Genomic DNA, 12,994 nt, shown 5'->3' on the forward strand with positions numbered 1-12,994 from the left:
TTCAGAACGGGCTCCATAGGCACACCATCAGTGAAAATAGGAATTTTCGTCCACTAAACCATGAAAACCCACGGAGTGCAGGAAAAGACTTCGTAATTGTTAACACATTACATACACTTACTGAGAAAGAGACCTGATGAAGCCAGGTCCGCCTTGCTCACTACATATAAATAATACACATATAAATTACATATATACATATGTATACACACATATATTACATATATAAATAATACATAAATTACCCAAGGTCAGAGTGAATCTTTTATTCAACACATGCCCAGATCCAGGCACAAAGGCTACGCTTACATTGAAACACCTGCTGAGTGAATGACTGCACGGCGTACCCAGCCGCTAGAGGCTTAGCGTATATTTTGGGGGTCACACTGCCCGGGGACCACTTCTCAAAGAATGTGACTCTGGTGACTTGACTCCCCAGTAAAAGTGCTTTAAGCTCAAGCGCAGGCAGGAACCTGGCCCAGCTATCTTCCAAGAACTGAAAGCTAACAGTCGGAACGTGAACTGAGAAAGTAAGGGTGGCCAAACAGTGCGACGACTGAGAAGATGACAACCAGGCGCCTACTGATACCAAATCATTGCGCGTCAGCGTCAGGCTGACGCCCGCGACGACGGCAGAACTACCGCCCCCAGCAATGCTTGACTTCCGAGTCTGAGTGTCTTCCGTGCCGAACTACAGCCTCCGGCATGCACTGCAGCGTCCGCCCCTCGCCAGAAGGCGGGGCCTGGGAGAGAGGCGGCCGCGCCGCCGGGCCCGCGGGTTCCCACAGTCCCTTCCGCCGTGGCGCTCTTCCCAACCCCGGACTGGCTAATGCCGGGGTTCCGAGACTGCCGCTCGCGCCCGAGAGCCACCGCTCCCTCAGGAGTAGCCTGGGCAGCGCAGCCCGCCCGACTTGCCGTCAGGCTTTGGCGCCCGGCGCGCCGTCAGTGACGCCATGCAGGGGGTGGGCGTTCCGACTCGGGAGGACCCCGCCGCGGCCCCGGAAGCGCCTCGTCCTGAGCTGCGGTGGCGGCGGTCGCCGGAATGCCTGCGCGGCTGGGCGGCTGACGGCGGAGTAGGAACGGGCCCCGTGCCCGGAATCTCGGCTGCCTCTGCTAGAGAGCGGCCTGCGCCATGGCCAACTCAGCCGCCTCCTCAGAGCATTTCGAGAAACTGCATGAGATCTTCCGCGGTCTCCATGAAGACCTACGAGGGGTGCCGGAGCGGCTCCTGGGGACGGCTGGGACAGGTGAGGCGGAGTCAGGCTGAGCCCAGGGGCACCCAGCTCCGCCAGCTCTGGGAAGAAGAGCTCCCACCCCCTTCCCAGACCCTCCCTCCCTTCTCTCCGCTTCTCATTCTCAGACACGCCCCCTAGGGCTGGCTGGGTCCCGGCGCCCAGGATCTCCCTGCCGCCACTTAGCGTGCTCAGGGATGCACCTCGGAGTGTCATCTCCCTCTTGATCCTCCTGTAACCTTCAGATTTTTCTCGTTTCATTTTCACTATGGCAAGAAGAGTGTAGGGGACCTAAGCCTGCGATCCGGTATTTGAGTAGAATCGGGTTTTCTTTTGTAGCTCTCTCTCTTTTTTTTTAAATATCTTTATTGGAGTATAATTGCTTTACATTGTTGTGTTAGTTTCTGCTGTGTATTTTGTTTTATACATTTAACAGTGTTATTCTCAAAAGAGGTCCGTAGTTTTCACCAGATTGGCAGAGGATCTGTAGCACAAAAAGGGTTAAGAACCCAAGGGAATCATAACTTTGGGGGTTGGTAAATAACCAGTCGTGAGGGGGATTGGTCTTTAAAATCAGGATTGTGGTCTTTAGGTGTGGTCCCCTTATGAACTCTCTGTTTAGACTGTCTCTTGCCCCTTGATTTCAAAATTCAGAGTGCTGCAAGCTTTGCTTGGAGGAGCTAAGAGTTTTCCAGTTGAATCTGTATAGGAAGGTCTCCTATAGTTCTTTGCCTTAAGAAAAATAGATCTTGATGGCAAAGCAGATGAGACTTTTATTGCTTTTACTTAAGCGTCAAAGCTTGAGTGTTTGGTCTGTGTGTTACCCAAGGTCATGTGAATTGAATGACTGTGGTGAGAATGAAATTCATACCTTTGTTTAACATTTACTGGGAGAGGCTGCTGTGTGCCAGGCACTGTCCCTAGATGCTGGTAATATTGCACATTACAGTGAAAAGACTTACAAATCCCTGTTCTGATGGGTCGATGATAATATATAAATATTAAGAGGTGGTGTTAAGGGCAATACAGGAAAATAAAGCAGGGCCAAGGAATGGGGGGGGGGCTCTAATTTTAAATTGGGTGGCTGTGAAAGGCCTCTTTGAGGAGGTGGCATTTGAACAGAGACTTGAAGTAAGGGAGTAAGCCACGCAAAAATCTGGGAGAAATGAGTGTCAGGACAGAATAGTACTGCAAATGTCCTTAAGCAGAAATGAGCTTGGTATGTTCTAGGAAGAACAAGAAGGCAGTGTGTTTGGGGTGGAATGAGCAGAGGAGATAGTTAGTGGTAGTAGATGAGGCTTTAAAGAGGTAGGCAGGGCCAGATTGCATATGGGCCCTTGTACACCAGGGTGAAAGATTTGCATCTTTTTCTAAATGTAGTGGCTTGCAGTTAAAGGATATAGAACAGGAGAGTGATGGGATCTGATTTACATGGTTGAAAAATAGACCTTTTTTTCAGCCTTGTGTTGAGTTAAATTTTGCAATGTCTATTTCTGTAAGACTAAATAATGCCAAAGGACATTCTGTTTTGAAAAATAGAAAACTGAGTTAGTTATATTCACTTTTGTCATCTACCTAAACTTCTAATTCCTGCAAAGAGGACACTCAAAAAGGTGTGAATTTCTACCCAAGTGCAAAATACTCTAACACGAGTTGCTGGTAATGCTTTGTTCAATGAGTAAGTAAATAGAATATACACATATCCGCAGGTTATAAGAATTTCAACAACTTTTAGTCTTCTTATTCACTACTTTATTCATACTTCTCAATAAATATTTGTCAAATAAGTTGAGTTTAACTAAGCAAACACACCAGGCCTCATCTCTGATTCCTCTTTTTTCTAGTCCTGAGACTACTTCATAGGCTTTCCACCAATGAAGCTTTATTTTCCACCATGAATTATGAAGCACTGAATAATGTACATAACACATCCCTTGCATTTAGCTTATGCTCTGTAATTGAATTCAGTTTTTTCAATAAACATTTATTGAGAATTACGTATCAGTTAGTGTCCTGAGCCCCGAGAAGTTCCAAGAGTTCTTGCCTTAAATGGGAGCAAATTTACAACAAAGTGTGTGATGAGTCCTAAGATAGTTTTGAGACCATGACAGAAAAACCTAACATGGGCGTGGGGGAGCAAGAGGGAAGCTTCACAGAAAGGGGAACTTCTAACTGAGTGTCACGGGTTGAACAGGAGTCTGCCTGAGAGGGGAAATGGGAAGAGGCAACAAAGGAAGAAAAAAATCAAAGATTCACAACTATTACTGGAGCTTAAGATATGTGTGGGACCTAGAGGGGTGGGATAGGGAGGGTGCGAGGAAGATGCAAGAGGGAGGGGATATGGGGATACATGTATACATACAGCTGATTCACTTTGTTATACAGCAGAAACTAACACAACATTGTAAAGCAATTATACTCCAATAAAGATGTAAAAAAAAAGATTCTTAATAAAGAGTGGCTGCCAGTTTCATTAAAAAAAAAAAAGTATGTGTGGGAGAATAGTAATAGATGAGGAAAGTAAGACACAGCCAGACAGTTAAGGGACCTAAGTGTCACATTAAGACATCGAGACTTGATATGGAGAATCAGTAAAGGACTTCAAATAGCTGACTAATATGGTTAGATTTAATTTTAGAAGGAGAATGCTGGTGGCTGAGTAGAGGATGAAAGAGAGGCACAAGAATCTGTATACCAGGGACCATGTTAGGAGCCTTTATGGCAGTCATCTAGGTAACATGGGACTCTAGAGAGTCCCAAATCCAAGAGGTGATTCTGGACAGAAATTAACCATACTGATTGGACATGAGGAGTGAGGGAGACAGATTCAAGAATGTCTGCATTTTCTCACTTGGTCAGTTGAGTGAATGATAATTTTAAGAAATGTAAGAGTAGAAGCAGGCTTGTTTGGGTTGTGGATGAGAACATCAAGAGTGATTACATAGAATAGAGAACGTATGTCCATTCTAGCCTGACAGATATTTCTTCTCCTACCATTAAAAATAACATTTATGAAGAAGATACATGAGTTGAAAGGCAGGGTATTGTAATATTTAACAGCAAGGATTCTAGAGCCAGACTGCCTGAGTTCATATCCAGGGTCCACCTCTTAATAGCTTGGTGACCTTGAACAACTTACTTTAACATAATTAGTGTCCCTTGCAAAATGGGAATCAGTCATTATATTTACTTCATAGGGATTTTTTGAGGATCAAGCGAGCTAATATATGTAAAGCCCTTAAAATACTGCCTAACAGTAGTAACAGCAATTAGCCATTATTCCTATTATATGGGAAATTGGATATTTTATTTAAATAAAACATAAGAATACCAGCTCTGTATACAACTACCCTTACCTTGCACTACTTTCCCTTTTTTTCTAGAGCACGTATCTTCTAACACACTAGACACTTCACATAGTTTTTTAAATTAATTAATTAATTAATTTATGGCTGTGTTGGGTCTTCGTTGCTGCGTGCAGGCTTTTCTCTAGTTGCGGTGCGTGGGGGCTACTCTGTTGCGGTGCGCGGGCTTCTCATTGCGGTGGTTTCTCTTGTTGCAGAGCATGGGCTCTAGGCACGTGAGCTTCAGTAGTTGTGGCACGCAGGCTCAGTAGTTGCGGCGTGCGGGCTTAGTTCCTCCACAGCTTGTGGGATCTTCCCGGACCAGGACTGGAACCCGTGCCCCCTGCATTGGCAGGCGGATTCTTAACCACTGCGCCACCAGGGAAGCCCAGACACTTTACATATTTATGATATTTATAGTATATTATTCGTCTTCCTTTCAGTAGAACAGTGGTTTTCAAAGTATGATCCCTGAACCAACAGCATCAGCATCACCTGGAAACTTGTTAGAAATGCACATCTTGGTTCCCACCGAAGTCTTATTGAATCATTAACTGTTTTTACAGTCTGTTTTAACAGCCCTCTGGGGGATTTCTGATGCCTGTCAAGTTTGAAGGCCACTGATCTAGGACATAAGCTCATCAACACATGTTGTTTCTTTCTTTCTTTTTTTTTAAATACATGAAGCCTCTTGATTTTTATTTGTGAGCCACCAACTCAGATATTTTTTGTTTGTTTGTTTTGTTTACATTTTTTTTTTTTTTTTTTTTTTTGCGGTACCTGGGCCTCTCACTGTTGTGGCCTCTCCCGTTGCTGGCCTCTCCCGTTGCAGTTGCGGAGCACAGGCTCCGGACGCACAGGCTCCGGACGCACAGGCTCAGCGGCCATGGCTCACGGGCCCAGCCGCTCCACGGCATGTGGGATCTTCCTGGACCGGGACACGCACCCTTGTCCCCTGCATCGGCAGGCGGACTCTCAACCACTGTGCCACCAGGGAAGCCCCCAACTCAGATATTTTTCAAATGCTTTACGGACCAAACAGAGCAAATCTGCAGGTGAAATCTGACCTGCCAATTTAATCTTCTGTAGGTATGTTCAACAGGTACTCATTGAATGAATGCTTATGTACGAAACTAATGATTTGAAAATCAAATCATGGTTTTCTATTAATTACATTCCAGTTGTAGAGACTACTTTCTCCAGAAGAAAATGTTGGCCTCAGTCCATAAAACACTGCTTAAAATTTTAACATTTACATGAGAATCATTCTTTTGTTAATGGGAAGCATAAGCAAATCTAATTCTAAAAATGACCCCTGAAGAAGTTAGTTAAATGGATAATCAGTTCACTCTTATAGATGCCTTCTCATATAATATTAAAAGGATCACACAGCCAGCATGTATTGGCATTCTTGTTTATTTCTTGTTACTTAAGTAACAAGAAGAAGTTTAAATGTTTAAACTGCTTAATTTGATCCTTTTCATGAAGGCATTTAAAACTGCTATCAGCCATACTGATATCTCTTTGAATTTCTATAGCACATGTTATTTCTTGTCTTTTTGATAATAACCATTCTAACAGGTGTGAGGGGATATCTCATTGTGTCTTTGATTTGCATCTCCCTGATGATTAGTCAAGTTGAGTATCTTTTCATGTACCTGTTGTCCATTGTATGTCTTCTTTGGAAAAATGTTTATTCACATCCTCTGCTCATTTTATAATTGGATTGTTTGGGTTTTTGCTATTCATTTGTATGAGTTCTTTATATATTGTGGATACTAGCCCCTTATCGGATATATGATTTACAAATATATTCTCCCAGTAAATAATTTTTTTTCATTTTGTTGATAGTTTCCTTTTGCTATCCAGAAGCTTTTTTTTTTTCAAGCAATGTATTTTCTGGTGTGTGTTTTTTGCCTTTTTTTTTTAATGTAGTTGATTTACAATGTTGTGTTAATTTCTTCTGTACAGCAAAGTGACTCAGCTATACATATATATATTCTTTTTCCTATTCTTTTCCATTATGGTTTGTCACAGGATACTGAATATAGTTCCCTGTGCTATACAGTAGGACCTTGTTGTTTATCCATCCTATATATAACGGTTTGCCTCTGCTAATCCCAAACTTCCATTCCTTCTCTCCCCTACCCCCTCTCTCCCTTGGCAACCACAAGTCTGTTCTCGATATCTGTGAGTCTGTTTTTGTTTGGTTTTGGTTTTGGTTTTGTTTTGGGTGTTTTTTTGGCTGCACCACGTGGCATATAGGATCTTAACCCTTGCTCCCTGCAGTGGAAGCACAGAATCTTAACCATTGGACCACCAGGGAAGTCCCTGTTTTGTTTTGTTTGTTTTTTAGTTAATTTATTTTTGGCTGCATTGGGTCTTCATTGCTGTGCACAGGCTTTCTCTAGTTGCAGCGAGCTAGGGCTACTCTTCGTTGCGGTGCGCGGGCTTCTCATTGCAGTGGCTTCTCTTGTTGTGGAGCACGGGCTCTAGGCACATGGGCTTCAGTAGCTGTGGCTCGCAGGCTCTAGAGCACAGGCTCAGTAGTTTTGTGGAGCATGAGCTTAGTTGCTCTGTGGCATGTGGGGTCTTCCTGGACCAGGGCTCGAACCAGTGTCCCCTGCATTAGCAGGAGGAGACTTAACCACTGCACCCCCAGGGAAGTCCCCCTGTTTTTGTTTTGTAGATATGTTGATTTGTATCGTATTTTAGATTCCACATATAAGTGATATCATATGGTATTTCTCTTTCTCTTTCTGACTTACTTCATTTAGTATGATAATCTCTAGGTCCATCCATGTTGCTGCAAATGGCATTTCATTCTTTTTAATGGCTGAGTAATATTCCAATGTTTTATATTTATTTATTTATACACACACACACACACACACACACACACACACACACACCCACCCCACATCCCACATCTTCTTTATCCATTCATGTGTTCATGGACATTTAGGTTGTTTCCATGTCTTGGCTGTTGTGAATAGTGCTGCTGTGAGCATAGGGGTGCGTGTATCTTTTTGAATTATAGTTTTGTCTGGGTATATGCCCAGGAGTAGGATTGCTGTATCATATGGCAACTCTTTTCCATACAGTTTTCCATAGTGGCTGCACCAATTTACATTCCCACCAACCGTGTAAGAGGGTTCCCTTTTCTCCAAACCCTCTCTAGCATTTGTTATTTGTAGACTGTTTAATGATGGCCATTCTGACTGGTGTGAGGTGTTACCTTATTGTAGCTTTGATTTGCATTTCTCTAATAATTAGTGATGTTGAGCATCTTTTCATGTGCCTACTGGCCATCTGTGTATGTCTTCTTTGGAGAAATGTTTATTTAGGTCTTCTGCCCATTTTTTATTGGGTTGTTTGGGGGTTTTTTGTTTTTTCTTTTTCTTTTTTGGGTTTTTTTTTTTTTTTGCGGTACACGGGCCTCTCACTGTTGTGGCCTCTCCCGTTGCGGAGCGCAGGCTCTGGACACGCAGGCTCAGCGGCCATGGCTCACGGGCCCAGCCACTCCACGGCGTGTGGGATCTTCTCGGACCGGGACACGAACCCACGTCCCCTGCATTGGCAGGCGGACTCCCAACCACTGCGCCACCAGGGAAACCCTGCCCTGGGTTGTTTGTTTTTTTGTCGTTGAATTGTATGAACTGTTTGCATATTTTGGAAATTAAGCCTTTGTTGGTTGCATCGTTTGCAAATATTTTCTCCCATTCTGTGGGTTGTCTTTTCGTTTTGTTTATGGTTCCCTTTGTTGTGCAAAAGTTTGTAAGTTTGATTAGGTTCCATTTGTTTATTTTTGTTTTTATTTCTATTGCCTTGGGAGACTGACCTAAGAAAACATTGGTATAATTTATGCCAGAGCATGTTTTGCCTAGGATCTCTCAGAAGCTTTTAGTTTGATGTAGCCCTGCTAGTTTATTTTTGCTTTTGTTGCTTTTACTTTTGGTGCCAAATCCAAAATATCATTGTCAACATTCACATCTTTAATCCTTTTTGAGTTAATTTTTGTATATAGTGTAAAGATAGTGGCCCAGTTTCATTCTTTTGCATGTGACTGTCAAATGTTTCCCAACACCATTTATTGAAGAGACTGTCCTTTTCCGTGAGGGAACAGGAAACAAATATTTCTCTCTCTCCTGGCACAGAGCTTCTAAAACCCTTGTAATTTCTGGGAGCATCTTTTATTCAGTGAGGCTGCTCTGGGTGGGCTCCTAGGTGGCTTCTGGATGGGAGCTGGTTACCAGAAAGACCAACCCATGATTAGAAGCTTGGATTTTCAGTCCTGCTCCACACTTCTCTGGAGACGGGAAAGGGGCTTCAAATGGAATTAATAATTAACCATGTCTATGTGAGGGAGCCTCCATAAAATTTCAGTAGTATGGGGCTCAGAGAGCTTCCAGGTGGTTGAACATATCCACACTGGGAGGGTGGTGCACCTCAACTCTGCGGGGACAGAAGGTCCTGCGGGACAGAACAGGAGGGGAAAGAGACCCTCCAAGACCTTGCCCTATGTCTCTCTTCATCTGGCTTTTCATCTGTATCCTTTATCATGTCCTTTAATAAACTGGTAAACCTAAGTAAGTGTTTCTCTGAGTTTTGTGAGCCTTTCTACCATATTAATTGAATCTGAGGAGGGGGTCATGGGAACCTCCAGTTTGTAACCAAATTGGACAGAAGTTGTGGGTAACCTGAGGACCTACTACTTGCAATTGGCATCTGAGGTGGTGGTGGGGCCAGTCTTGTGGGACTGAGCCCTGAACCTCTGGAATCTGATACTATCTCTGGGTAGATAGCGTCAGAATTGAGTCGAATTGCAGGACACCCAGCTGGTGTCTCAGAGAATTGCTGCTGTGGGGAAAAAACCCATACATTCGGTGACCAAAAGTGAAGTGTTCTTTGTGAGTAGTAAAGGAGACACACGGGAAACAAACAACAGGAGGAAGGACTAAGTTTTTTCCTATACAGGAGAGAAAGATAGGAGGGAGAAAGACTGGGTTTTTCCTAATACATTTCCCCATTGTATATTCTGGGCTCCTTTGTTGTAAGTGAATTGACCATATATGTGTAGACTTACTTCTGGGCTCTCTTTTCCATTCCATTGAGCTTTGAATCTGTTTTTATGCCAGTACCATACTGTTTTCATTATTATAGCTTTGTAATATACAGTTGACCCTGGGTGCCAACCCTCTGCGCAGCTGAAAATCTGAGTGTAACTTGTTGGCCCTCCTATCCAAGTTTCCTCACTATCTGCAGATTCAGCCAACCACAGGTTATGTGGTACTGTAGTATTTACTATTGAAAAAAATCTGTGTATAAGTGGACCCGCCCAGTTCAAACCCTTGTTGTTCAAGAGTCAGCTGTAGTTTGAAATCAGAAAGCATGATGCCTCCAGCTTTGTTGTTCTTTTTCAAGATTGCTTTGGCTAATTGGGGTCTTTTGTGGTTACCTAAAAATTTTTGGATTGTTTGTTCTATTTCTATAGAAAATGCCATTCAGTTTGCTATTATTTTGTTGAGGATTTTTGCATCTGTGTTCACCAGGGATATTGGCCTATAATTTTTTTGTGGTGTTCTTCGCTGGTTTTGGTATCAGTGTAGTGCTGGCCTCTTAAAAAACTTTGGAAGTGTTCCCTCTTCTATCATAAGCTCTATATTTTGTCTGTTTGGTTAATTATGTATCCTAAGCACCTAGAGCAGTGCCTAGTACATACTAGGTGCTCTATAAATATTTGTTGAATGATTGTATAAATACTGTGAATTGTTGGGAAGAAAATAGTAATAATATATGATTGGTTATAAAAACTCAGTGTGATTTTATTTCTATTCTGCCATGTTTTCCACAGTTTCACCACTTTTAAAATCTATCTATCTATCTATCTATCTACCTATTTAAAAAAAGGATAGGATAACAGACACAATGTGTCCTACTTTAGGAATTTTGTATGACAGTGACAATCTATTAGCATATGTGATAATTATTAATCCATATAATATTACATTAAGCACCTACAACCGTAATTTCTAGTCTTAGCTTTGCAGCATATGAAGATGTCTCTCCAAATACCTCAGACTGCTATAAATTCTTATCCAATTAATAGAGTAAGTATAGTCACCTATAGTCATGACTTTTAGTTTTGTAGCACCTGAAGGCACATTATTTTTTTTGAAGGCACATTATTAATGAACATTATAAAATTATTGAAAGTTTTTCATTTTAATTCACTTAAATCTCAGTATCTATACGTGAGACTCCATTATTTTAGAAACCAGAAAAAATAATAACTATGAAGGACCATATGTAGCAGGTTGGTAAACACAATTACTCACTAACTGCAGAATTTTAATTTTTCCAACACTCTTCATATTCTTTGGTGAATTTTGTTTTTGCTTAGTTTTTCCTACCTAGGAATTTACTTTTAAAAAACAGTGGTAGTTACTATTTATTGAACCCTTAATATGCTTGGCATTTGTTATGTGTTTGTTATGTGTATTGTCTCTTTTAACTCTTTCAGACAACTGTATGAGGTCAGTACCGTTATATTTATTTATAGTTGAGGAAACAGGCTTAGAGAGGATCAGGTAACCATGTGGTCTACAAAGAGGATGTAGGTCCTAGAAATGCCACAATGGGGCGCCAAAAACATTAATCACAGATTTTAAAGATCCTGGTGAAACTGAAGTTATTTCCACAGTTCTGATGGACCAAGGTTAGTCATTCTTGGGCTGGCAATTCAAATAGCCTATAAGAAAGAGAGGCTGCCACCTTGGTCGAACATGAGGTAGGTTTCCTCTAGCACTTTCAGAGCTGGGTGTTTCCATTTTATTCCATGTCCGGGGCATTGTGCGGCCATCCACCCAGTTTACCAAACATTCAGCTTCAGAGTGAGTCAGTCACAGGTGAAGGGTTTGGGAAGGCATGTGGGGTAGGGGATAGTGTTATTTGGAGTAGCTCACTCTTGTTTCTGGTGTCTGTTCTACCCAGTATCAGTCCTGTTGTTTTGTAGTTGATTGTAGTGTTAATTCTAACTCCATAAAAAATTAAGAGGTTAAGAGGTTTGAACATATTATACCTGTATACCTGGGAGCACGAAAATGCCCCTCAACACTATAGTGTACAGAAGCACTGGGTTGGGAGTCAGGAGACTTGCATTCTGGAACTAGTGTTGCTACACATCTACTCCTTCTGTGGCCTTGGGGAAGACAGTTTCTGCAGGCTCTAATTTCCTCAACTGCTAAATGAGAAGGTTAGACTAGATGATCTCTGAGGTCCATCTCAGCTCTTATATTCATTGATTTCACAATTCTGAGTCTAAAGCATAAAGGAACAGCTATTAATACCTCTCAGTTGGGTAGGGGTTTAACCTCTTGAACCTTTAAAAGCGTATAAGTTGTAGAGCACTCCTAGTAGAATGCATGCCTTATGAAATTAGATAGAGAGCAGAGTATTCCAAAAAGACTGAGAATAACAGAATCATGCAGGGAAGTTAGTGAAAGGATCAAGATTCTGTGTGCTGCCTCCTTCCCTCCCCCACACTCTTATTTATGTAGCTACTTTCTTTGAGTCATTCTTAGGAATGCAGATTTTCATGTCTTTTAACAAAGAAAGAATAAAGGAGGAGAATTTATGACTAATAGAGATGTAGAAAAATCTAGGACGGGAATGCACTTAGAGAATACTGTCATCTTGGATCAGAAGTGAGTGTGCTTGAGTTTGGAGATGTGCCTATTCAGAGGAGTGACGACACTCAACACTTTAGTGAATGCTTGTTACAAAATAATATGATAGCTTTCCATGGAAGTGGCCATTCTTGACTGCAGATATTATTTCACTGCTGATAGCTGAAAACGCAGACTACTCAAGGATAATAACAGCTGCTTTGGCACTTATTTCAGTTACATCATGGTTAGTCAAGAAGTAGGCCCTTTGCCAGGGCTGAACTTTCTCCTATTTTTTTTTTTTTTTAAACAAAAAACCCTGGGTTTTGGGCTTCCCTGGTGGCGCAGTGGTTGAGAGTCCGCCTGCCAATGCAGGGGACACGGGTTTGTGCCCCGGTCCGGGAAGATCCCATGTGCCGCGGAGCGGCTGGGCCCGTGAGCCATGGCCACTGAGCCTGTGCATCCGAAGCCTGTGCTCCGCAAGGGGAGGGGCCGCAGCAGTGAGAGGCCTGCTTACCGCAAAAACAAAACAAAACAAAACAAAACAAAACAAAAACCCTGGGTTTTGTGAGTGGTGTGTAGTGAGAAATAGTTTACCTGGAGTACCTATTTAGGGAATGTCACATGACAACGAAGGCAGCTTAGTAAAGGGTGCATTGTCGTTTGCTCTTGTAGGCAATAGCAGTGTCTAAGGAGTACCCTACCAGGTTTAGAGTTCTAGAAGCTATGGGATGTATAAAAGAAAAAGTAA

General features: G+C 42.3%; 1 protein-coding gene across 5 annotated transcripts in view; it reads left to right on the forward strand.

The window, feature by feature from the left end:
• Positions 1-998: 998 nt before the first annotated feature.
• The window catches only part of VTI1B (vesicle transport through interaction with t-SNAREs 1B), a 34,574-nt gene continuing 22,578 nt past the window's right edge, over positions 999-12,994 (forward strand). For all 5 annotated transcript variants that reach the window (XR_012329937.1, XR_012329938.1, XR_012329939.1 and 2 more), the window contains exon 1: positions 999-1,247. Coding sequence is in view for 1 of the 5 variants with exons in the window: in XM_004313410.4 (XP_004313458.1) it covers positions 1,133-1,247 (115 nt within the window). In the remaining 4 variants the exon portion in view is untranslated. The remainder of the gene's footprint in view (positions 1,248-12,994) is intronic.

This window comes from Tursiops truncatus, chromosome 2 (assembly GCF_011762595.2).
Source record: "Tursiops truncatus isolate mTurTru1 chromosome 2, mTurTru1.mat.Y, whole genome shotgun sequence".
Classification (NCBI taxonomy): Eukaryota; Metazoa; Chordata; class Mammalia; order Artiodactyla; family Delphinidae; genus Tursiops; species Tursiops truncatus.